This window comes from Saccopteryx bilineata, chromosome 5, assembly GCF_036850765.1.
Source record: "Saccopteryx bilineata isolate mSacBil1 chromosome 5, mSacBil1_pri_phased_curated, whole genome shotgun sequence".
Taxonomy (NCBI): domain Eukaryota; kingdom Metazoa; phylum Chordata; class Mammalia; order Chiroptera; family Emballonuridae; genus Saccopteryx; species Saccopteryx bilineata.
In genome coordinates this window covers 107,968,892-107,994,286 of record NC_089494.1, presented here as the reverse complement: position 1 = coordinate 107,994,286, position 25,395 = coordinate 107,968,892, and the positions used below count along the sequence as shown (strand labels likewise).

At 40.3% G+C, this 25,395-nt stretch overlaps 1 protein-coding gene across 7 annotated transcripts in view; it reads right to left on the bottom strand.

Annotated features, from left to right (window-relative positions):
* Positions 1-25,395, bottom strand: part of NCKAP5 (NCK associated protein 5) — a 1,181,736-nt gene that overhangs the window by 213,579 nt on the left and 942,762 nt on the right. For 6 of the 7 annotated variants that reach the window (XM_066233486.1, XM_066233488.1, XM_066233487.1 and 3 more), the window contains one exon: positions 2,904-2,972. The exons of the other annotated variant lie outside the window; for it this stretch is intronic. In XM_066233486.1, the coding sequence (XP_066089583.1) occupies positions 2,904-2,972 (69 nt within the window). The remainder of the gene's footprint in view (positions 1-2,903; positions 2,973-25,395) is intronic. 7 annotated transcript variants of the gene reach the window in all.

Below are 25,395 nucleotides of genomic sequence, written 5' to 3'. Positions count from 1 at the left end.
ATTTTATATGCGTCATTACACTTGTCTACTTGGGGTTGAATTGGTCTTAGAGGGACTGGTCAAGGCAATACCGAGAATGAATAGCTATTCATTGCCTGCCAGTAAACTTGTTTGTCAAATAGCAAGGCAAAGGTATTAGACTCAAACACTGCAACCTGACCCTCAAGGAAGGTCAAGATCCATCCTTGGTTTCGCCTTTGCATTGCAAGGCAGGGTGAAGAGGAGCGAGATGGCAGTAGAGGTGATGGGGAAGTGGTCAAGTGTGCGTGCACTGTGTGTGTGCACATGCCTGGCTAGCGAGCCCATGTGTGCGTGCCCATGTGTGTGTGCACATGCCTGGCTAGCAAGCCCGTGTGTGTACTATACATGTGGATCTATTTCCTCCTGAATAAACACACCATTTTATTGGAACACACAGAGGGAATTTCTGACTCTCAAGTGTTTTCCCCAAATTCTCAATATATTTTTCATATCCCAGAAAATAACAAGCAGTGAAAAGGGACTGAAGGACATTTACATTTACATTTTATTCATCTGTGTACATTTTCTGAAACCCACTAGCAAGGAAATAACTTACATGAGACCTTACCTTGTTAGTTTGTCTAATTAAGATAAAACACCTTGAAAAGAATTTCCAGTTGGCAGTACTACTATATTCAAGCATCCCTGTGAGAACATTCTCTTACAATGCATGGAAACGGACTGTCTATCCCAACGCAATTACTTACAAAACAACTGGCATGTGTAATCAGGAGCCAGTATTCATGAATACAAAACATCTGTATTGCTCAAAGGTGCTGCTTTGTTGCAAATCACCTCCCTGGCAACAGTTAATGTTTGCAATTAAGAACAGAGGAATGCTCCCTCTAAAAATATCTGTCTTCAATGGAAAGTTTACATGAAATGATTTTGTGAGTGGAAACTTATGTTTTGCCCAACACTTTCTGATGAAAACTTCAGAATGCATGCAGAGGGGACATAAGGAAAACAGAATACAAGTTTCCTTAACGAAATGCTGTAAGCTTTTTGGTTGACGGGGAGGGGTGACTTTTAGGAGAGCTGCAGCAATGACTTTACCGTGGTGTGAGTCACATAAATTTGACTTCTGAATACAGATGAAGTCTCATTGGAAAGTTTTGTACAGAAGATTAAAGTAAAGCTTTGCTGATCAATACATATGACCCAAGGGCAATGTTTGTTCCTTTAAATATCCTTGGTTCTATTTGGTCTCTCTTGCCCTAAACTCTGATGGGACCAAGGACCTGGGGAACAGGGGTAAGAAGTGCTCAACTGGTCTCACTGGACTCTGAGTCATCATTTTTCCTTTTATGCCAATTTCAGCTTTGGACATTGTAAAGATTGCTGAGTTTTTTTAAGTGCTGACAGTGCAGAGAAATGCCAATGTCATTTTGAGTAACTAATACATATGGCTGGAAATGTTAAATAATTTAACTATTAAATATTAAACAATTAAAAACCATTTCTATAGGACATTGTGAGGCTTCTTCCCCATATACAGTAAACAGCATGCAAAGCGGTCTGTGTAATGAGGACTGCAGTGCTCAAACTGTAGGGGGCTTCAGCGTCACCGTCACCGGAGGGCTTGCTGACACACGGAGCCCCTGCTGGCCCTCGCCCAGTAGCCCTGGTTATACAGGTTCAGGGTGGGGCCTGAGAATTTGCATTTCTAACAAGAACCCAGGTGATGCTGCTGGCCCAGGATGACATTTAAGAATCACCGTGTAGGCGAACAGTGAGCACCTGCCTCTGAGGGGGAGGCCACCTCCCGTTGGAAGTGAGCAGAGAGCTGTATGTGCCGGTGCCCATGTCAGAACTGGGATCTGAGACTGTGTTCTCCATAGTATAACCCTTCACATTATGGGACAGTGGGTGGGAGGACTGTCAGGGGGCAGAAGGGGATAAAAAGATTAAAAGGAGTTTGTTGGAAAAGGTTTTCGCAATTCTTAGTGAGGAAGAAAAGACTGATGATACATTGTTAGTTTCTACTGGTAAGGTAATAGAACCCATAGTTTCCTTATTCTCTTAAAATCTGTGTCAGCTATATCTTGACAACTCTCAAACTGAATCTACTAGAAGGACAAGTGCAAGTTTTACGGTACTGGGCAGACAGCTCAAAAAAGTCATCCCATTAAGCTAGTAAGTCTGATTACCAACAAAGCCTCGGATGAGAGTGTGCCCGGGAGGTGACAGCCAGTCCTGTGGACGGCGCAGCAGACTGGGCACGCTCCCTCCAACACTCAGATGACGGGGGGGGAGAGCAGGGCCCTCACTCAACGTCAGTTTCCCCTCGCCCCTCAGGAATTATGAAACACCCACCAACTTTGCCTCCGCCTCTTCGTTATCATCAAGTAATATCTTTCAAGTTCACTCCTGGGTGGGTCCTGTCTTCTTCCATTTGCTCCAACTTTCTTCTTCACCCTCCTTTCCACCCAGGCTTGCTCTCACTGATTTCTACTCTCTGGCTGACAGCTGTGCACGCCATCCCCGCCCGTGCAGCCGAAGTTCAGCATTTTCAGAAATGGCATCCTGTGGGAGGGGCACCATGCCCTGCCACAGCCCCATTCACAGGCCAGGATCACACTCTCTGGATGGAGGAATTCATCACACAGCGAGGCACACCCCTGCCGTGCCCTAGGAATCTCCAACAGTATCCAGAGGGCATTTAGAGATGCCTGTATAGTGGAATGGGAGAGGCGGGAAGAGGGAGGGGAAGGGGATGGAACCAGCTGACCTTCCTGCCCCGTGCACACACGCTCACAACCTTCCTCTGGAGGACAAATGCCCCTGTGTCTGCAGAGCCCACTAATGGATGCGGATTAAGATCTGACTAAGGAAATTCTAAGCAGTGCACCCTCTTGTCAGGAGCTCTCCATTCCACTTACTTCATCAAGACATCGCTCATACTGTTCCCTTTGATTTTCATTTTCCAAAGCCAATGCTGAGTTCTCTGCCTGCAGTAAGATACAAAAATAATACAAATAAATCAATGAAATGTTGTATTATGTGACAACATACTCAATAGAATTACTAAATATACTTCCTCAGGATCTAAAACAACCTTTCAGAAGAGCCTTTGACAAGTTTGCTCTGACTACTGTTATTAATATCTCAGGGATGACGTCTGTCTTATCACCTGCTTTACAAAAATACATTGCCCTTTAAAGCAATGTAAAATTTGATATTCTGAACAGGTAGGGAATCAAATCATGGCTGGATTGAGAGTGGTTCTATGAAAAGATTACAATGTTTATTTCATTCTATGAAAAGTACATGTAAGAAATATCTGTCTGCTTCACTATGATCTGTCACAGCCCCACAGGCCAGCATCCGTTCAGGCCGCAGAAAAGAATCTCACGTCAATTCACAAAAGCAAAATTCCAAATTCAAACTTAACATGCTATTTTTTTGGTTAATCAATAACTTCTGATCATAAGAATATATAATGAGAAGTTTAAGAATTGAATTATACTTAAAGAGTCTTACTTCCTGTCACTCTTGTTTTAGAATTACTGTTTTCCTGCTCCTCAGAGCCATATGGGTATCTGAATGCCACATTCATTATTATAAGATACTAGGTGGAATATGGTTACTAGGTTACTATGTAGAATAACTAGGGAAAACAGTAATTAGAATAAGTATAGTAGATTTTAGGAGGAGCGTGGCATGGTGGCATAAGGAGTGATCTGGGTCCACTTCCGCCACTGTTGGCTCTAGCGCAAATCCTGAACTGTGCGAGTTACCCTTTCTGGGGAGAAGGAAGTAAAGAGAAAAGGGGGAGGTAGTGACCACCACAGCCCCACTCCCTGAAGCAAACATGGCTCTACCAAACCCTTTCCTACAACATTTGGGGGGGGATAGAGCTCTGAAACAATTCTTTCAAAATTATGCTATAATTTTTAAGTGGTACAGAAATCAACATTTTTCCTTTATAGTCTTTTCCTATCAATTATCTAAAAAATAACTTGGAAATAATTTCAAACTTACAGATGATTTGCAAGAATAGTATGAAGAATTGCCACCTTTCCCTCAGATTCACCAATTGTTATCATTTTTCTGCATTAGCTATATCATTCTCTTTCACTTCCTTTTTTTTCTACAACTTGAGAGTAAGTTGCAGACATGATTCTCTTGACCCTTAAAACTTCTCTGTGTCCTAATAACAAAGATATTCTCTTTAAAAAGCCACAGTTTAGTTTTCAAGTTCAGAAAATATATACATAACATCAAAACTCTTCAATCCTACAGTACATACATTTTTAACACTACAAAAATAGTATTAAGAAGTCACATCATGTGCAGCACAGTCTACCAGCTGTCAATAATATTGAAGTCAATATGCAAATCAGAAGTTTCAATTTTTAAATATTTCTCTTTGTTTTTACATGTTTATAGAATCTCACATCTCTCAAATTGGAAATGACTTTGGAGATGATCTGCATGTCTTCCCAGCCAAAGCAGGAATGATTTCTACCACCTTTTTAGCAGATCGTTAGCCTCCCCTGGATACTTCTAGACAGCTCAGAACACAGCAACAAAAGGACCATGTCTCTGCCCTGGAGATGTGCACAGCTTAGAAGGAACCATGAGTTAAAGCAGTAAATGTTATAATATATGTATTATATTAATGTTATTTTATTCAAAACAATATATTGATACATGTTGGAATTCATATAATAAATATATAATTCTCTAAAAAAAAGTCACATTGTTTTTCTCTTTTAGAATGAAATTATATAGCAAAAATACTGCTCAAAAGTTACTAGATTGGTACACCCCGACATTAGTGTGGTTATGTTATTTATTTGGAATTCAGTTCACCTTATGTGTTTCTGATAGTATTCAAATTTAACCTGCCCTCTTCTCGTTGGCTGCATTTTATTTTGTTTTATTTTTATTTTTTACCATGGAAAAACATTAACATGATTCCAAAAGTCAAAACCACACTAAACGCTACACTCAGTGACATACCCCTCCTACCCTCAACCCTATTTACATCTACACCTTACAGGTTCATGACTCCTTTTGTGTCTTACTTTATCTGTTACTATCTGGTTAAAAACATGTCCCTGACTCCCTCCTCTTATATGTTACAGTCAACATGTCCCTCCCCCTCCATCTCCCTTTCCACTTTATCGGTGCATTCCAGGTTCAGGTGTTGCTCTTTAACTTCTGCCCTTATCCTTGTTTTAGTGTCTTCACTGGCTGATGATTGGAGAGGTTAGTCTTACACTTCTCTTTTATTTCTAGAGCACCTTACAGTTTTCCCTCTTCCTTTTCCCCTCACAACCACATTTCCCAATGGCACCTCCCCTTTCCTCTTTGCTTCCTTCTCCCTGGGAACGCTGCCTCCCTGACACAGCCCCTCAGGCCCCACAAATCCAGGAGCCCCGCCCACAGCCAGCACTGGGAACCACCAAGCTCCATCTGCAGTCAGCACTGAGCATGTGCTGTGAGACCTTCCCGTTCCGGAGGTGCCTTCCTCACGCCCTCTGCTACCACCTCCGGAGACATAAGGCTCACAGCCATAGGGCTGTGGGTATTTGGTGTTTACTTATCTCCTTAGAGGAATCTGAAGTTCTAGCATTCTATTTTCTGGTAATGCAAAAGTCATGGTTATGTGTGGTTTTATTTGTGCAGATGCAACATAAGTTTCAGATATAGGCCAGTTTGTTACTTAGCAGTGAAGCTCGGGTCAAATGTCTGAACCAGGATGGGCACAAAAGTTGAGGAAAGGTACCGAGGGAGAGTCTGCTCGGAGCTGCTCTTGTCACTGCGTCATCTTAACCTCAGTTATAGTCTGAGCCCCAGGAGTCAACCCCGTTTCTTCTTCAGGTTTCAGTTCTAATCCTTGGCTTCAACCTCATCCCTCTGGGCTCAAATCCCTGTTTCAGCAGCACCCCCAACATGTCTGTCCCCGAGCTGAGATTTCACAATGTTTGGTTCCATTCCCCTCATGGGCACAGCACAGAACCCAATCCTCGACCCTCACACTGACCATCTGAACTTGGAAAGCACTGGTTATGCATGGATTGTTTTCTCTCTTTATTCCCCTCTCAAGCTAAACTGCAGACTCTTCCTGACATGCTGCTGTCTTCTTCAGGGCTTGCTTCGGCCTGTCAGTTGAATCTCTTCTGTACCTGCAGCTGGTGTAACTTCTCGTTTCCCTACCCAGCCCAGGAGGGAGGGCTGCTCCCAGGTTCCCGTCTCGCTCCCCTGCAGTGTTCTGGGCGACGCCAGCTCGTCTAACCCTCAACAAGTCACTCAGCCTCGCTGGGTTTACGGTTCTTAGGCAATATATGAAGGAAACAAACCCGCCAACCTGCAGAGTGACTTCCAGTTCAAATATTTGGACACCACGATGTGAGGGGAAACTGCTGAAATTCCAATTCTATGAGCCCACTGCAAGATTTCTTAGTAGAAATCCAGCTTTTGTGAAGTCCGCTGGTTCTAGTAGGGTAATAGGAGGAAATAAGGGGAGAAGTACAACGCTGGTTTACGTTGCTTTGCTTTAAATGTCTTTGAAAAAACTGGTAAGGAAATAAAGCTGAAAATGGGAATTTATATGGGATATCTGTATCTTGCTCCTACCCACACTATCACACTGCATTAACACTACCTTCGATCCATTCAGACAATTACCATCATTACACCATGTATACTGCCTGCCTCGCATTTACAACTCTCTGACAATCTATTACAGGCAAGTAAATTAAACACTCAAAGGGTGCTAGTAAAGATGCAATAGTCACATTTATGGTTATTGTGTTCAGTCACAGAGCCCCATTTGATTGATATAATCTTACATATCTCAGGGGACAATGGAGATATTAACAATTATTTTAGTGAAGTTAAAATAATCTTGAACTCGTGGTTTTCTTTCATCCATGTGCAGTTATGAGAAATTCAGGATTAACCAGCTACCAACATGAGACAGCAGGGGAGAAAAAGCAAGAAAAGAAACCCTCAAACTGAATGTAATTTAAAAAAAAATAATGAGAGCCTGGCTGGTTGGCTTAGTGATAGAGCGTCAGCTGGGGTATGGATACACCAGGTTCGATTCCTGGTCAGGGCGTGCAGGAGAAGCACACATTTCTCTTTATTCTTCTGTAATATGGACTAGTTCTTTCATATTTCACAATCGACATTTTATACAAGAGTACAGGTCAGTTATTTTGTAGAATTTCCTTTAATTTGACTTTGATGTTTCTTCATGGTTAGATGAAGTATTTTTGGCAAGAATACTACAACAATAATATCCTGTCCTCAGAGCACCGTGACATGAGGCACATGGTACCGATTTATCCCATTACTATGTGTTAACTTTGATCACTTGCTTCGGTTAGGATCTACCAGATCTCTCCACTAAGAAGTTATTCACTTCCCTTTGTAACCAGTAAATACATTCTAGGAATTAGTTAAACCTATGTAAACATGCAAAGTTTCTGAGATTGTGCAAATATCTGAATATCCACTCTTCTATTCATTAACTTTAGTATCTATTCATAGTTATTATATACAGTGTGTCCGTCAAGTCATGGTGCACTTTTGACCAGTCACAGGAAAGCAACAAAAGACAATAGAAATGTGAAATCTGCACCAAATAAAAGGAAAACTCTCCCAGTTTCATACCAATTCAGTGCAGTTCCATGTGGGCTCATGCACAGATTTTTTTAGGGCTCCTTAGGTAGCTATCCCGTGTAGCCTCTACAGACTCGTCACTGACTGATGGCCTACCAGAATGGGGTTTCTCCACCAAACTGCCGGTTTCCTTCAACTGCTTATCCCACTGAGTAATGTTATTCTTATGTGGTGCTGCTTCGTTATAAACGCGCCGATATTCACATTGCACTTTGGTCATGGATTCAAATTTAGCGAGCCACAGAACACACTGAACTTTCCTCTGTACCGTCCACATCTTGACTGGCATGGCTGTGGGCTGTTCCTCTGTATATAGTGTATACTATACATGGTGTTATGTCATCATCTGCGCATGCGCACATGCTGCCACATTATCCTACAGAAACTGGGAGGGTTTTCCTTTTATTTAGTACAGATTTCACATTTCTATCTTTTGTTGCTTTCCTGTGACCGGTCAAAAGTGCACCATGACTTCACAGACACGCTGTGTATGTATGTGTGTGTGTGTGTGTGCGTGTGTGTGTGTGTGTGTGTATGTATATATATATTTTTTACAAAGACAGAGAGAGTCAGAGAGAGGGATAGATAGGAACAGACAGACAGGAATGGAGAGAGATGAGAAGCATCAATCATCAGTTTTTCATTGCAATACCTTAGTTGTTCATTGATTGCTTTCTCATATGTGCCTTGACCATGGAGCTACAGCAGACCGAGTAACCCCTTGCTTGAGCCAGCGACCTTGGGTCTGAGCTGGCGAGCTTTGCTCAAACCAGATGAGCCCACGCTCAAGCTGGCGACCTCGGAGTCTCGAACCTGGGTCTTCCGCATCCCAGTCCGACGCTCTATCCACTGTGCCACCTCCTGGTCAGGCATATTCATAATTATTTTTGCCTGAAACTATTATTACAGTGTTGATTACCAAATAGTAATTTTTATTTTTTAATTCTTATTTTAAATTACCTACATATCATATTAGTTTCAAGTATACAACATAGTGATTAGACATTAATACAACTGACTAATAAGTGATCACCCAGTAAGCCTAGTATATATCTGCCACCATACATACTTCCTACAATATTATTGACTGTATTCCCTATACTGTCCATTACCATGACTCTTTTTATAATTGGCAACTTATACATTGCCACCATCTCCTTTATCACCCGCCCCCCAGCCCTCTCCCAACTGGCACCCATCAAAATGTTCTCTGTATCTATTATATGAGTTTGTTTCTGTTTTGCTTGCTTATTTATTTATTTTAGATTACATATATACATGAAATCACATGGTATTTGTCTTTCTCTGTCTGACTTACTTCGCTCAGCATAATACATTCTAGGTCCATCCATGTTGTTGCAAATGAAAACATTTCACTTTGAGTAATATTCCATTGTAAGTATGTACTGCATCTTCTTTATCCATTCATCTATAGATGGGCACTTTGGTTGCTTCTATATTTTGGTTATTGTAGATAATGATGTAATGAACATAGGGATGCATATGTCTTTTCAAAAAGTGGTTTGGGTTTCTTGAGGTAAATACCCAGAAGTGGAATTGCTGGGTCCTTCTTCATCTCTTCTTATAGCCTTTGCTTTTAAATCTACTTTGTCTGATATAAGTATTGCTACCCTAGTTTTTTTTCTTTGTTTCCATTCATATAAAATATCTTTCTCCATCCCTTTATTTTCAATCTGGGTGTCTTTCCATCTAAAGTTAGTCTCTTGCCCTGGCCAGGGAATTCAGTCAGAGCGTTGTCTAGATATGCCAAGATTGTGGGTACGATCCCCACTCAGGGCACATAAAACAATCCAACAATAAATGCATAAATGAGTGGAACAACAAATCAATACTTCTCTCTTTCCCTCTTCCTTCCTTTCTCTCTAAAATCAATCAAGTAAAGAAATTTAAAAATAATAAAGTGGGTGTCTTATAGGCAGCATATGCATGGTTCTGGTTTTCTTATCCATTCTTTTGGCATTCAGTCAAAAGTCACTGATGTCTCTTGATTGGAGCGTTTAATCCATTTCCATTTAAAAGTAAATGGTAAGTATGTGGTTCTTGCCATTTTATTATTCATCTTTTCCATTCTTTTCTTTCTTCCTCTTAATGAAAGCCCTTCAATATTTCTTGTGTTTTTTTTCATTTTTTTATTAATTTATTGTGTTTACCTAGATTCTAGTGTCGCCACTGAATACATTCTCTCCTCCCCTGTGTTCCCCATTACATTCCCCTTGTCCCCCTCCTGCTAATGCCCTCCCGCCTTCCCTCCAGGATTTGCTTTTCTGATCTCATGCTATCCTATCACCCTATCATCCCCTTTCCCTCTGTCTGCTTTCCTTCTGGATCCTTTGATCCCTCCTCTCTCTCTATTCTGTTCCTCAGTTCATATTGTTCATCAGATTCCTCATATGAGTGAGGTCATATGATATTTTTCTTTCTCTTCCTGGCTTATTTCACTTAACATAATAGTTTCCAGGTCCATTCATGTTGTCGCAAAAGGTAAGATTTCCTTCTTTTTCACAGCCCCATAGTATTCCATTGTGTATATGTACCACTGATTTTTAATCCATTCGTCCACTGTTGGACACTTGGGCTATTTCCAGATCTTGGCTATTATAAACAATGCTGCCATAAACCTGGGGGTGCATTTCTCCTTTTGAATCATTGATGTGGTGTTCTTGGGATATATTCCTAAAAGTGGGATGGCTGGGTAAAAAGGCAGTTTGATTTTTAATTTTTTGAGGAATCTCCATACTGTTTTCCACAGTGGCTGCACCAGTCTGCATTCCCACCAGCAGTACAGAAAGGTTCCCTTTTCTTCACATCCTCACCAGCACTTATTCTGTGTTGTTTTGTTGATAAGCGCCATTCTTATTGGTGTGAGGTGATATCTCATTTTGGTTTTAATTTGCATTTCTCTAATGATTAGCGATGTTGAGCATTTTTTCATTTTTTCCTACTGGCCATCTGTATGTCCTCTTTGGAAAAGTGTCTATTCATTTCTTTTGCCCATTTTTGATTGGACTGTTTATCTTCCTGATAATAGGAAGAACTTCTTATAAGTTCTTTATAAATTTTGGTTATTAACCCCTTATCAGATGTATTGTTGAATTGTGTGGTTTGCATTTTTATTTTGTTCATATTGTCTTTATCTGTATAAAACCTTTTTAGTTTGATATAGTCCCATTTGTTTATCTTGTCCTTTATTGTGAGTGGAGATAACTCAGCAAATATATTGCTGTGAGAGATGTCGAAGAGTTTATTGCCTGTTTTCCTCTAGGATGCTTATTGTTTCATGACTTATATTTAAGTCTTTTATCCAGTTTGAGTTTATTTTTGTGAATGGTGAAGTTGGTGGTCTAGTTTTATTTTTTTGCAGGTAGCTGTTCAATTTTCCCAACACCATTTGTTAAAGAGACTGTCTTTACTGCATTGTATGCTATCACCACCCTTGTCAACTCTCAATTGTTCATAAAGGTGCAGGTTTATTTCTGGGTTGTCTGTTCTGTTCCATTGATCTATATGCCTGTTCTTATGCCAGTACCAAGCTATTTTGAGTACAATGGCCTTGTAGTATAACTTGATATCAGGAAGTGTGATACCACCCACTTTATTCTTCTTTTTCAAGATTGCTGAGGCTATTCGTGTTCTTTTTTGGTTCCATATAAATTTTTGGAATATATGTTCTATATCTTTGAAGTATGTCATTGGTATTTTAATAGGAATTGCACTGAATTTATAAATTGCTTTAGATAATATGGACATTTTAATGATGTTTATTCTTCCTAGCCATGAACATGGTATATGCTTCCACATGTTTGTATCTTCTTTGATTTCTTTTATCAATGTTTTATAATTTTCTGAGTACAAATCTTTAACCTCCTTGGTTAAATTTACTCCTAGGTATTTTATTTCTTTTGTTGCAAAAGTGAAGGGGATTGTTTTCTTAATTGCTCTTTCAGATAGATCATCGTTGGTGTATAAAAATGCCTCTGATTTCTGAGTATTAATTTTATATCCTGACACCTTGCTGAATTCATTTATCAGGTTCAGTAGTTTTTTTAACTATGACTTTAGGGTTTTCTAGGTACAGTATCATATCATCAGCACATAATGATAGTTTTACTTCTTCATTTCTAATTTGGATGCCTTTTATTTCTTCTTCTTGTCTGATTGCTGTGGCTAGGACTTCCAGTATTGTATTGCATAAGAGTGGTGAAAGGGGGTACCCCTGCCTTGTTCCTGATCTTAAGGGGATTGCTTTTAACTTTTGCTCATTGAGTATGATGTTGGCTGTGGGCCTGTCATAGATGGCCTTTATCATGTTGAGGTATGTTACCTGTATTCCCACTTTGCTGAGAGTTTTGATCATAAATGGGTGCTAGATTTTATCAAATGCTTTTTCTGCATCTATTGATATTATCATGTAGTTTTTGTCCTTCCTTTTGTTTAAGTGATGAATCACATTGAATGATTTTCAAATATTGTACCAGCCTTGCCTCCCCAGAATAAATCCCACTTGATCATGATGTGTAACTTTTTTCATGTACTGCTGGATCGGTTTGCTAATATTTTGTTGAGGATTTTAGCATCTAAATTCATCAGGGATATAGGCCTGTGTTGTCTTTGCCTGGTTTTGGAATCAGAATTATGCTCGCCTCATAAAAGGAGTTTGGAAGTTTTCCCTCCTCGAATTTTTTGAAATAGCTTGAGAAGGATAGGAGTTAGTTCTTCTTTGAATGTTTGGTAGAATTCTCCTGTAAAGCCATCTGGCCCAGGGCTTTTGTTTGTTGGGAGGTTTTTGATGACTGTTTCATCTCATTTGTTGTAATTGGTCTGTTTAGGTTTTCTGATTCTTCCAGATTGATTTTTGAAAAATTATATTTTTCAAGAAATTTGTCCATTTCACCTAGGCTGTCTATTTTTTTGGCATATAGTTCTTCATTTTTTTTACAATCCTTTGTATTTCTGTTGTGTTTGTTGTTACTTCTCTACCCTCATTTCTAATTTTATTAATTTGAGTTCTTTCTCTTTTTTTCTTGGTGAGCCTGGCTAAGGGTTCATTGATATTGTTTACTTTTTCAAAGAACTAGCTCTTGGTTTCATTGATCCTCTGTATTGTTTAGTCTCTATGTCATTTATTTCTGCTCTAATCTTTATTATTTCCTTCCTTCTACTTCTTCTAGGCTTTACTTGCTGTTCTTTATCTAGTTCTTTTAGTTGCAGGATTAAGTTGTTTATTTGAGCTTTTTCTAGCTTCTTAAGGTTTGCCTGTAATGCTATAAACTTCCCTCTCAGGACTGCTTTTGCTGTGTCCCATAGATTTTGAGTTGCTGTATGCTCATTTTCATTTGTTTCAAGGAAATTTTTTATTTCTTCCTTGATCACATTGTTGATCTATTCATTATTTAATAACATGCTGTTTAATTTTCAAGTGTTTGATTGTTTTTCAGTTTTTCTATTGTAGTTGATTTCTAGTTTCATGCCATTGCTGTCAGAGAAGATGCTTGATATGGTTTCAATCTTCTTTACTTGTTGAGACTCATTTTATGCCCTATTATGTGGTCTATCCTAGAGAATGTACCATGTGCACTTGAAAAGAAAGTATATTCTGCTGCTTTAAGGTGAAAGGTTTTGAAGATATCTATTAAATCCAGTTGATCTAGTGTGTCCTTTAAGTCTGTTGTTTCTTGACCTGTGGTGGCACAGTGGATAAAGTCTGTTGTTTCTTTGTTAATTTTCTTTCTTGAGGATATATCCATTGATGTTAGTGGGGTATTGAAATCCCCTACTATTATAGTATTGCTGTTAATCTCTCCCTTTATATCTATCAAAATCTGCTTTATATATTTAGGTGGTCCTATATTAGGTGCATAGATATTTATAATGGTTTTATCTTCCTGTTGGATTGTTCCTTTTATCATTATGTACCTTCTTTATTCCTTACTATAGTCTTTGTTTTAAAGTCTACTTTGTCAGATATAAGTATTGCTACCCCAGCTTTCTTTTCATTTCTATTTGCATGAAATATTTTTTTCATTCCTTTTACTTTCAGTCTATGTATATCTTTTGTTTTGTGGTGGGTCTCCTGTAGGCAGCATATGTACAGGTCCTGTTTTCTTATTCATGCAGCTACCCTATGTCTTTGATTGGAGCATTTAATCCATTTAAATTTAAGGCTATTATTTTATGTAGTTGTTTATTGCCATTTTTTCTTTAAATCTATATTCCTCTTTATATATATATATTTCCCCCCTGCTTTGTTCTGTCTACAGCAGGCCCCTTAACATTTCTTGCAGCTTTGTTTTTGTTGTGATGAATTCCTTGAGTTTTGTTTTTGTTTTTTTTGTCTGGGAAGCTTTTTATTTCCCTTCAATTTTAAATGATAGTCTTGCTGGTTAAAGAAGTCTTGGTTGTAGGTTCTTGTTCTGCATTACTTTGAATATTTCTTGCCATTCCCTTCTGGCCTCACGTGTTTCTATTGAGAAGTCAGACATCATCCTTATGGGTGTTCCTTTGTAGGTCATTGACTGTTTTTCTCTTACAGCTTTTAAATTCTTTCTTTATCTCTTAGCTTTGGTATTTTGATTATGATGTCTTGGTGTGGGTCTCTTTGTGTTCTTTTTTAATGGGGTTCTCTCTGCTTCTTGAACTTGTGTGACTCTTTCCTTAATCAATTTAGGGAAATTTTCATCTAAAATTTCTTCAAAGAGCTTCTCTAGCCCTTGTTCTTTCTCTTGTCCTTCAGAAACCCCTATTATGCAGATATTATTTCTCTTCATGTTATCACAGAGCTCTCTTAGCATTTCCTCAGACTTTTTAATCCTCTTTTCTTTTTGCTTTTCTGCTTCTGTGCTTTCACTTATCTTGTCCTCTAAGACTAAGTTGCTGATTCAATCCTCTGCTTCATCCAGTTTGCTTTTAATTCCTTCTAGTGTAGTCTTCATTTCTGATATTGTGCTTGTCATTTCTGTCTGGTTCTTCTTTATGATTTTTGTGTCCTTTTTGATGCTTACAATTTCTTTATTGAGGTGTTCATTAAGTTCATCCACTGTAGCTTGGAGATCCTTAAGCATCCTAACAATCATTATTGTACACTCTGCATCTGGTAATTTGATTACTTCTGATTCATCCAGGACTTTTTCTGAGGATTTATCTTGTTGAAACATATGACTTATGCTTCTCTGCCTTCCCATTATGTATGACTTGTAGTCTTCTTCCAGTTGTGGTCTCCTTACCTAGGAGAGCTGCTTTGAAGTCTTGATTTGTTGGTTTTGTTCTCTGTTTTCTTAACTTGGTGGTAATCTTGTTTACTAATCTCAGCAGGAGACTTATTTGAAAGTGTATCCTGGAATGCGGTGGGTGTAACTTCTGAGACTCTACCAGCTACTCTTCTGGGTCTGGATGCTTTCTCAGCTTCAGTAGGGGGAGGTGTATCTCAGATCTCCATGGAGACCTGAGTTACTGCTCCTCCTCCCAACTTCCTGTTTTCAACTTTGTCTTTTTTTCTCTGAGTGGAGCTGGAGAGCTTTCTGGAGGTGGGTCACCTGGAACAATTTTAGGCTTGTGCTATGTGAAGGGATCAACCCTTCCCCCAGCTATGGCTGCCTCTGCATTGGATGAGTCAGCTTCTCAGGTCATTCCATGCATTCCTCTGCCCGTAACTGTCTGTCTCTCTCTCTCCCCTTTCCTTTTGGAAGACAAACCAGTCTTCTCAGCCCACCTCTTTCCAAGGTCCCCAGGCAACTAGCTGTGAGCGATATTTTCTGCTCTTCTCCTTGTAATCAGAGCCCTTGGGCTCTCAGCCTTACCCCCCTCTGCTCCTGGAAGCAGGGGAGCCCCCACCACACCCCACACTCCCTACCAGGCTTGGTGTGGCTTCTTCTTTGCTCCTTGGTTTTTGAGACCTGTTCTTTTAGTCCAAAGTTGTTTTTCACACTGATTGTTCCTAAATTAATTTATAATCCAGTTTGGTGGTGTGAGCTGGAAGTCTGTGTGTCTGCCTACTCCGCTGCCATCTTGGTATCCCTCAACATTTATTATAATACTGGTTTAGTGGTGATAAAGTGCTTCAGCTTCTTCTTGTCTGGGAACCAAATAGTGATTTTTAAATTCCATTATAGCTTCTATGTTGATTAGTTTAAACTCCATCATAAGAAAGTGCCAAATATTTTAACAATTAATTATAATGCCTTCACTTGAAGTTAATAGTTTCATGATTAATCTTCTCTAGCTAGACTTTAAACCCTTTGAGACAGAAATCATACCTTCTAATCCTTTTCAAAAGAGTGAGATTGAATTGAATGCATTTTTACTATAGTTTTGAGTGAATTCTAAAACTCAGTTTGATATTTATATTTACTTAATATCAATGAGTTTGTGCAAGTAGTATATTAGAACTTTTACCTATGTCCTCTCAGTGGTGGTCATACACACATGAGGATACATTCTGATGGTTCTTTTTTATAATATTTTATAGATAAATGAGAAATTAAACAGCAATAAAGTTTTACTCTTGGCATACATCAATCTACTTTGATTTATTAACATCTTGTCTATCGTTTCCAAGCCAAAAAAATAAAAAAATAAAAACCACACACAAAAGAAACAATAAGACAGTATTCATCATGAGACACATTTTGACAATTGGCAGAATATTTAAAGTTTCTACTTGTCCATATTGAGCAGTACATAGTCGGAGTTATAAATGTTAATTTCACTCTTCATTAGTATTGTGATAGTGGTAGATTAAAGATGGTTGCAAATTCTTTATGATGTACCTCCTAAAATCTGGGCTGGCCTTACTGACTGGCTTGACCAATAGAATGTGGCTAAAGTGCCATTTTTGAGACTCGAAGACTAGCCCATGAGTTCTTCAGATTTTACCATGGTCTCTTAGAATACTAACTCTTGGATGCTTGAACTGCTTTGTAAGAAGTCTGATATCTTGAAAGCCCAAGCCATGTGAGGAGGCCTTGGAGGATCAGATGCCTTGTGGAGAGAGAGAAAGAGGGCATGGATGACTGAGATGCAGACATGTGATAAACAAACCACCTTGGAAACAGATCTTCTAGCTACAGCTGACACCACATGAACCAGGATGAACGATCCAGCTGTGGCCTTTCTAAATTTCTGATCTAGTTTGTTAAGAAAAATGTCATTTTAAATCTCAAAGTTTTGGGGTTGATGGTTACACAGCAATAGATAACTAGAACAGATATATGTCAGAGATGAACTAGAATATAAAACACAGAGGCTGCCATAAAGGAGGAAATTGTCTAGTAGAAGAAATAAATTAATTTTTCACATTGAAAGCTATATTGCAACAGGATCAGAGAAAAAAAATCAATTAATTTTGGGTGAAGTTGGAAAGATAGTCCCTGAAGAGGTGATATTGACCTTTGATTAAGGCTACTCAGTGAGCATTCATAACAACAAAAATTCTAATTAAAATGAATGAAAATGGTATAGCTTTGAACAAAATACCAATGCAATGACATCTGGCTTGCATTAACTATCAAAAAATAAATCCCCCAACTATGCTAGAAAGTGAATAATGTCAGACAGCACATAAAGTCTTAGGTTCAAGAATGATGAAAAAGACAAAACGAATGTGCAAAGAAAATAGTAGAACTTGAGTTTGGGTAGGTGGTGTGGAAGAAAAAAGAAGGTGGAAAGAGGAGAAAATCCATTCCCTGAAGGAAAAAGAGAGGAAGAGAAGAGAAAAGTCCAACTCATAGTCATAGAAATGTTGCATCACCACAACTAAAGTTGGTCTTCCTCAGAATGCTGTCTTCCCAGCTCAATGACAACCCTTCAACACAGCAAAGCCAGGCCCAGAGAAGGTTAGGAAAAAAGTATTTCTCTAAAATCACTCTTTGGCCCAAAAGTGTGCTTTCTTATGATTTCCACCCTGAATCAGAGTACTCAGTTTAAACAATTCACTTGCCAACTATTGTACAATGCCATCTTAACAACTTCAGAGTGTGGACCATGAAACTTCAGACTCAGCCTTCCAAAATATCTCTAATTACATGGTAGTCTGTGCTTTAAAAAAAATTTATTTAGAATATTAAATTTAATGGGGTGACATTGGTCAATAAAAGTCCATAGGTTTCAGGTAAACATTTCTATAGCATTTGAAATGTTGTATTGTGTTGTGTGCCCACAATATCAAATAATTTTATGTCACTGTATATTTGTCCCTCTTTGCTTCCCTTTACACAAGCCCCACCCCACTGCCCTAACCGGGTAACCACTTCACTTTTATCTATATCCATGAGTCTCATCTTTATATTGCACCTATGGTCCTGGCTGGTTGGCTCAGTAGTGGAGCATTGGCCTCGTGTGTGGATGTCCTGGGTTCGATTCCTGGTCAGGGCACACAGGAGAAGTGCTCATCTTCTTCTTAACCCCACCCCCTCTTGCCTCTCTCTCTTTCTCTCTCGCTTCCTCTCCTGCAGCTATGGCTTGATTGGAGTGAGTTGGCCCTGGGTGCTGAGGATGGCTCCATGGCCTCCACCTCAGACACTAAGAAGAACTCAGCTGCTGAGCAATAGAGCAGTGACCCAGATGAGCAGAGCATCATCCCCTAGTGGGCTTGCCAGGTAGATATGGTCAGGGCTCATGTGGGAGTTTGTCTCTGCCTCCCCTCCTCTTACTGAATAAAAATATATTAATTAATATCCCACCTATGTGTGAAAGTAAGTCTGTTCTGTTTTGAAAGCTGCCTAAGACCATTATGAGGAAAAGGAATCACGGGAGTGGCCAGGGGTGCCATCGAGCTTGCCCCTGAGGGTGCACATTTTAATCCAGTAGGGTGACAGAAAGCCTGAGTCCAAAGGACACTAAGAACAGAACCTATATATTGAGTCTAATTCCCTTTATTTTCATCAGTTAAAATGTACAGGGTTTATACATTATTCATCTTATCATGTCTGGTTGCTGTAGTGCTGTGTGGGAATGGTTGGCTAAGGGTATTTCCGACTGATGACGTGTATTTAAGAGCAACAGTCTCCATATCCAGGCAATGTCTAGGGCTGCTGTGCATCTTGGAGGCAAAGTTTGTCATCCTAGAAAATTTTGAGAAATAGTTAAAAGCTTTACTCATCCACCACAGGAATAAACATGGACACAGGTGTGCCTTACAGGCACAACACTCTTAAAATGTCCTTGCTCTCACACTCAGAAAACCTTAGAAGTGAGTGCCCACTTGGTACAGGCCAGAACAGGGCATGGGTACCTAGATCAAATTAAGTGGCAACCCTGTCTCAAGAAGTTCAGGGTCCCATGCAATGAGACCATCTTATGCGGGACCTGTCCACAGGTTCATTTTTGAAGAGTGGACTAGAAAACACTTCCCAATGAAACCTCTGTGTACTTCCAGAATTTAAATCATTGGAGTGGGCTTTAGACCAGGGATTTGCAGATTTGAGTACACATCTGCCTACTTAGTGTACAAGCGAGGTCACAGGCCACGGGGCAGCATCAGTATTTGGATGTGGTGTGCCTAGGGCAGGAGCTGTGACTGCATCTCTAACCAGGTCCCCGGAGATGCTGGCGCATACACATTGAGAGCCTGTTTCAGATGGACCAGTGTCAGAAAGAAGGCACTGCCACGCCCAGTGGTGCCCAGGCTCTCATCTCCTCTGAAGCGTTTTGGAGTTTCTTACTGCTCCTCTGGGCCTGGCAGTAGTCACCACATTTGCATCTCTACCAGAAAGCCTTCACAGATCTGAGGTGCTGGCTCTCGGCTTCCACAATGCCTCATCTGCATATTTCATAGGGCATTTATCAGGAAGACATTCACTGAAGACAGATTAAAAACATGATATTTGCTGCTTTGATTTCTCTTAATTCTGTTTATGAGTCTGCCTCTTTTCCCATACATCAGTGTGTGCATGTGTGTGTACAGAACAAAAAAATGTGCGTGATTTGGAAAAATATTATTTGATATTGAATTATATCTGGAAAGTAACAAAAGGCAATACTTCCCTAATGCAAACAGTAAAGAAAGCTCAATAATTTTCTTGCCTCTGGGGGGATGCAGGACAGAAATCTCTGTGTGGAGTCCGCGGGCTGTTGGAGTGTGAGAAGGATGCATCATCCCAGGAGGAAAGTGTGAGTGCTACTGGAGGTCACAGTGCGCCTCTTTGATTTCTCTTTCCCTTTTATGTTTTATAATGGAACAAGGTCTGGTCTTTGAAGTCAGGTAAGTGTTTATTTTGATCTTGGCGCTGCTTCTCGCCTCCCATTACCTCCGGCAAATCACTTGGACTCTGAGCCTGTCTCCTCCGTGGTAAACAGGAGCAGTAATAAATACCCATCACTCTCTGAGGCTGAATGAGATGAATGTGAAATGTATCTAACAGAGCTTTCGCTACAGGATTCAATCAATGTCATTTTCCTTCTGTTCTTTGAAAAACAAACACCACCTGAAAACTGGACAGCTCCATCTGAACAGAATCTGTCCTGTTGCCTGGGGAGATTTCAGCCAAGAGAAGGGAACCTGGGCCCTCAGAACCAGGGATTTCAAACAACCTCACACACAGATTAGCTTCAGGCGCTAGCTCCTGCCACCTGCACCCTCCCTCTTCTGTCCTTTCCCCTCACTTCTCTCTCATCTCCTACTCCCTCTTCCAGGTGACCATTTATCAACACCCCTCCCTACAGGACACCCTGCCTCTGAGACAGTAACATACCTTCCTTCACATTAGGATTCAACGCTGATAAAGCAAGCCCCGAGAGGACTTGCATTGCGGAGAGGGTTACGGAGCAGATCCCTCACTGTGGCAATGTAGGACATAGAAAGCAGGTGGGACTGCAGGGATGCAGGATGATCTGGGGCAGGGCCCTGCATTTCATCATGAATTTTTATCAACAATGGTCACCTACGAGGCTTTCTTGTCAGGCCTAGAAGGACTGGCTCAGGCTAACCACCATGTCTTATGGCAGCTAAAAGGAACATTGTGCTACTCACAGGTCTTCCCAAACTGATTTGTGAAGTTACCCATCTGATTTGTGGATGCCACTAACCCAAGTGCCTACCTTTCAACTCTATGGCAACGCTGTACAGCCTGGTGACAGCAGCGCCCTCCGCTGCTCCCGAGAGGCTTGCACTGCTCTGCGCTGTGCCTGGAACACAGCTGGTGCCCAGACCGTCTGCACTGACCCTCCCCATGTACAATTCTGGCATCCCAGGGGCGTGGACAGCAGCTCAGGTCACAAAAAGAAATGTTCTTGGTTTAGAGAGATAAATGCGTCTGTTTCACGTTGCCAAGGTTCTGTTCCTTGATTTGCTCAAACTGACTTTGCAAACCCTTGCCATTTACAAAGGCCATCAGTCTGACATTTTGGAAAATCATCACAGTTACTCATCCTGTTCCACACACCTCAACATTATCAACAACAATGAACAAGTCCACGTAGATCCCTCAGACTGACATGGAGTGAGAATAATCAAGTGGGCTGTGGCAGACACAAGTGGACACACAGGCAGATACAGTGTCACGCAGGCCTCCAAGCTCCCAGCAACGGATCACATCCTCAGCTCCTTAAAACAACAAACTCCTCCCCAGGAGCCTGCCGGCCATGCGTACCTGAGGCTCTTCGGGAAAGAAGAGCCTGCTTGGTCCCTCTGCAGTTCCCATGGTGTACGTCCCACCGTGACAGACTGAGCAACCACAGAGGGAGGGGATGGGGCACGGCAGCCGCCACGGAGCTCAGAGAAAAGTGAAATGTTATAAAATAAATAGGAAGTGATGAGCCCTGGGTACATAGTGCCTTTGTCTTTAATTAAATGTAAGTTGATATAATTTAATTAACAATAAATGCCATGTTTAATGACAGGCTCACAGAATTCTTGCAAAACTAACAACTGGCTCTCAAAAGCTGGTGTGCGCTGGCTTCCACACATGCTGCTCCTGTCTATCAAAGAGCTCAAGGGTGGCTCTCACATGGTGCAAGCGCCCATTTCTATCTGCTGATACAAAGGGTTTAATGGTCGTGTTCTGCTTGGAATTTTATCCAGAGGTTGACTTGACCCAGTGGTGACCATCGGGCCTCAGCTGAGGCACCATTCCCAGCTCCACTGCCTTCCTAAGGTCTGTTTATACAAGTCGGTTTTGGAAACTCAAGGATAAAGCACCATCAAGCTGTTAGATACATACTCTCTTCCTCATTAATGAGGTTGCTGCCTTCGTTGCTTGCTAAAGTAGATTAACCTGGTCATCCCTTCTGTCCAATTCCTCCCTCCACCCTGACCCCCTCCCCATGCCTCACTCCTTCCCCAAACTAAAAGAGGAAAATGGAGCTACTTGCCTTATAAAAGATTGTGCTTGGGACTCAGACTTGTATGGGTTCAGAGATGTAAAGATTTGTGTGTCTGACAGTGAGTGTTTTTATACAGGTACAAACATCTCATTGTTCTAAACATAAAAGTACTGTCAAAGTATTTCTATTAAAATTGAAAACCTCAGCAATTTATAAATTTCCATACTTGAGCTCAAGATATATCAAGTGTTTTTAAAATCATGATAGAGCCCAAACTTCAGGTACTCTAAAAGTCTTAGCAAAAACAACCTTTAACATATTTTACTCCCCCCTCACCAGGTGTGTTTTCAAGAACACCAAATCTATGACTTTCAGACAGTAAGGGGACTAGAGTTAATATATATATATATATTTTTTAATTCAGGGAGAGGAGGAGAAGCAGAGACAGACTCCCGCATGTGTCCCGACCAGGATCCACCCGTCAAGCCCACTAGGGGGCGATGCTATGACCATCTAGGGCAGGCATGGCCAACATATGGCCCGTGGGCCACATCCAGCCCACGTAATGAGTTTATGTGACCCGCGATTAAATTTTTAATATTCTCCGTTACTTTAAAATCTCAGTTACTTAGAAGCAGAAGCATCTTTGATTATTGGAAATTGAAATATTTAAGAAGATAGTGATACACGGAAAAGAATTCCATGTGTGACTAATCTAGGGTTAACTTCCAATAATTGGTCAAATGGATTCACAATACTTCTTTATTTTTTTAAAAAAAATCCATTATAAAGATTTACAACTTTTGTACTCATCTGTACTCAATATAAACTGTTTGACGTTTAGCGGCGATGTGAAACCCACCTTCTTTTAGGCAGAGTTTGTCAGTGTGCAACCAAGGTCAAATAATTTGTTATTTTTTTGGTCAAGTGTGCTGAATCAAGTGGCATTGTAGCATAGACAATAGCTGCAGTTGATAACTGAAAACGTGTCCAGGCTGTTTGTAAAACAAAATAATTGTTTTATTTGCGATATAACCCCTTCATGCTCATTCTATTAATTAAATATTGCTTTGATTGATTGTGATACAGTTTGGATATTTATATGGTATGTAATTATATTTTTATTAAAATATATGTTTATTAAAATATTGTATATTAAAATTTTTTTCACTCACTTGCATTTATTCATAAATAAATTACATAAAATTTTGTTTACTTAAACGAATCATTTTTGTATTTAACATTTTTTAATTTTAATATGTCATCAGGCCCATGAAAAAAGTTTTCTTTTTAATCTGGCCTGGGGGCAAAAACTGTTGGCCACGCCTGATCTAGGGCATTGCTCTACTGCTCAGCAACCAAGCTTTTTTTAGTGCCTGAGGCAAAGGCCATGGAACCATCCTCAGCACCTGGGGCCAACTTGCTCCAATCAAGCCATGGCTGCAGGAGGGGAAGAGAGAGAGAGAGAGAGAGAGAGAGAGAGAGAGGCAAGAGGGGGAGGGTAGAGAAGCAGATGGACACTTCTCCTGTGTGACCTGACCAGGAATCGAACCTGGACATTCACACACCAGGCCGACACTCCACCACTGAGCCAACTGGGCAGGGGGTGTAGAGTGAATTTTGTGGTTTTAGGACAGTCACAGAGAAATTTCACAGAACTGAGAACTGTGAAAGAATTTGATCACTTTGCTGAGTACACAGTATTTGTGGCACTATCAGTGATTTTAGAAGTTGAACTATACAAAACTTAATTGGTTTGCAGAAAATCATGTTACTATACTAACCTTATCACCTCATTTGATGGAAGACCCCTAGACAGTGGAGGTATATATACAGTGTGTCCGTAAATTCATGGTGCACTTTTGACTGGTCACAGAAAAACAACAAAAGATAGAAATATGAAATCTGCACCAAATAAAAGGAAAACCCTCCCAGTTTCTGTAGGATGATGTGGCAGCATGTGCGCATGTGCAGATGATGACGTAACACTGTGTATACAGTGGAGCAGCCCACGGCCATGCCAGTCGAGATGTGGATGGTACAGAGGAAAGTTCAGTGTGTTCTGTGGCTCGCTAAATTCAAATCCGTGACCAAAGTGCAACGTGAATATCGGCACATTTATAACGAAGCACTACCACATAGGAATAACATTACTCAGTGGGATAAGCAGTTGAAGGAAACCGGCAGTTTGGTGGAGAAACCCCGTTCTGGTAGGCCATCAGTCAGTGACGAGTCTATAGAGGCTACATGGGATAGCTACCTAAGGAGCCCTAAAATATCTGTGTGTGAGCCCACATCAAAGTGCACTGAATAGGTATGAAACTGGGAAAGTTTTCCTTTTATTTGGTGCAGATTTCACATTTCTATTGTCTTTTGTTGCTTTCCTGTGACTGGTCAAAAGTGCACCATGACTTTATGGACACACTGTAGTGTTGACTCTTTTATAAAGAAACTGAAAGAGACTATGTTACAGGGATATATTCTTTATAAACGCAGTCCTTATTCCTGAAATATTGTGAAGAACAAAATATAAACAAACATAGCCCGAAAAATGTGCAAGAGACCAGGTGTTTGTTTCCACTTTGCAAAATCAGGAAATTCTGGTTGGAAAATCACCTGGGGCTTCCTTAAGGAACAGGAGTCTTTGACCTCTGAACTATACAGGAACCAAAAGACAAACAAGGGAAGGAAATAAGTACAGACACATGTGATCCAGGAATCATTTAACCCAAAAGAAAAAAATCACTTAAAAATATAAGTTAAAACTATAGTACAAAGATAACATTACACACACATCAGATTGCCAGAAATTGGAAAAATTTATATGGTAAGTGTTGGTGAGTATGTCAGCAATGGGAACTCTCACAGGCCACTGATGTAGTGTAAATTAGTACACTCATTTTAAAACACTTTGTCTTAACCTACTAACAAAGAAGGTACTCATACCTAAGACCCAGCTGCGCCGTTTCTAGGTACATCCACAACAGAACCCCCTGTCTCACCATGAACATATATACCAGGATGGGCACAGACATACATCCATATGGCTTCTTCACCAGCCCTCAGATGGAAACACTCCAAATGAAGACAAACAGCACACTGTGGTACATTTATGTAATGGAAATCCACAGACGCAAAAGTACAGCGGGATAGAGCTACCTATGTAACGAGGAAGCTTGCAATAAAAGCACTGTGTGGAAGAAGCAGAATATATGCTTAAACACACACATACACACACACTGAGAGTTTCCAACATTATTCTATATAGAAAGTTTCAGAAACTGGAAAAACTAAATTATATGGCTAGAAATAAATACATGGAAACTAAGACTATTTTTTAAAGCAAGGACATGGCTATTATAGAAATCATGTTAATTATTGCCTCTAATGGGGAAAAAGGAAGCTGAGATAAGAGGGAGCCCATGGTGGTGGGTGTGGGGTGGTCTGGGCTACTGGCAATAT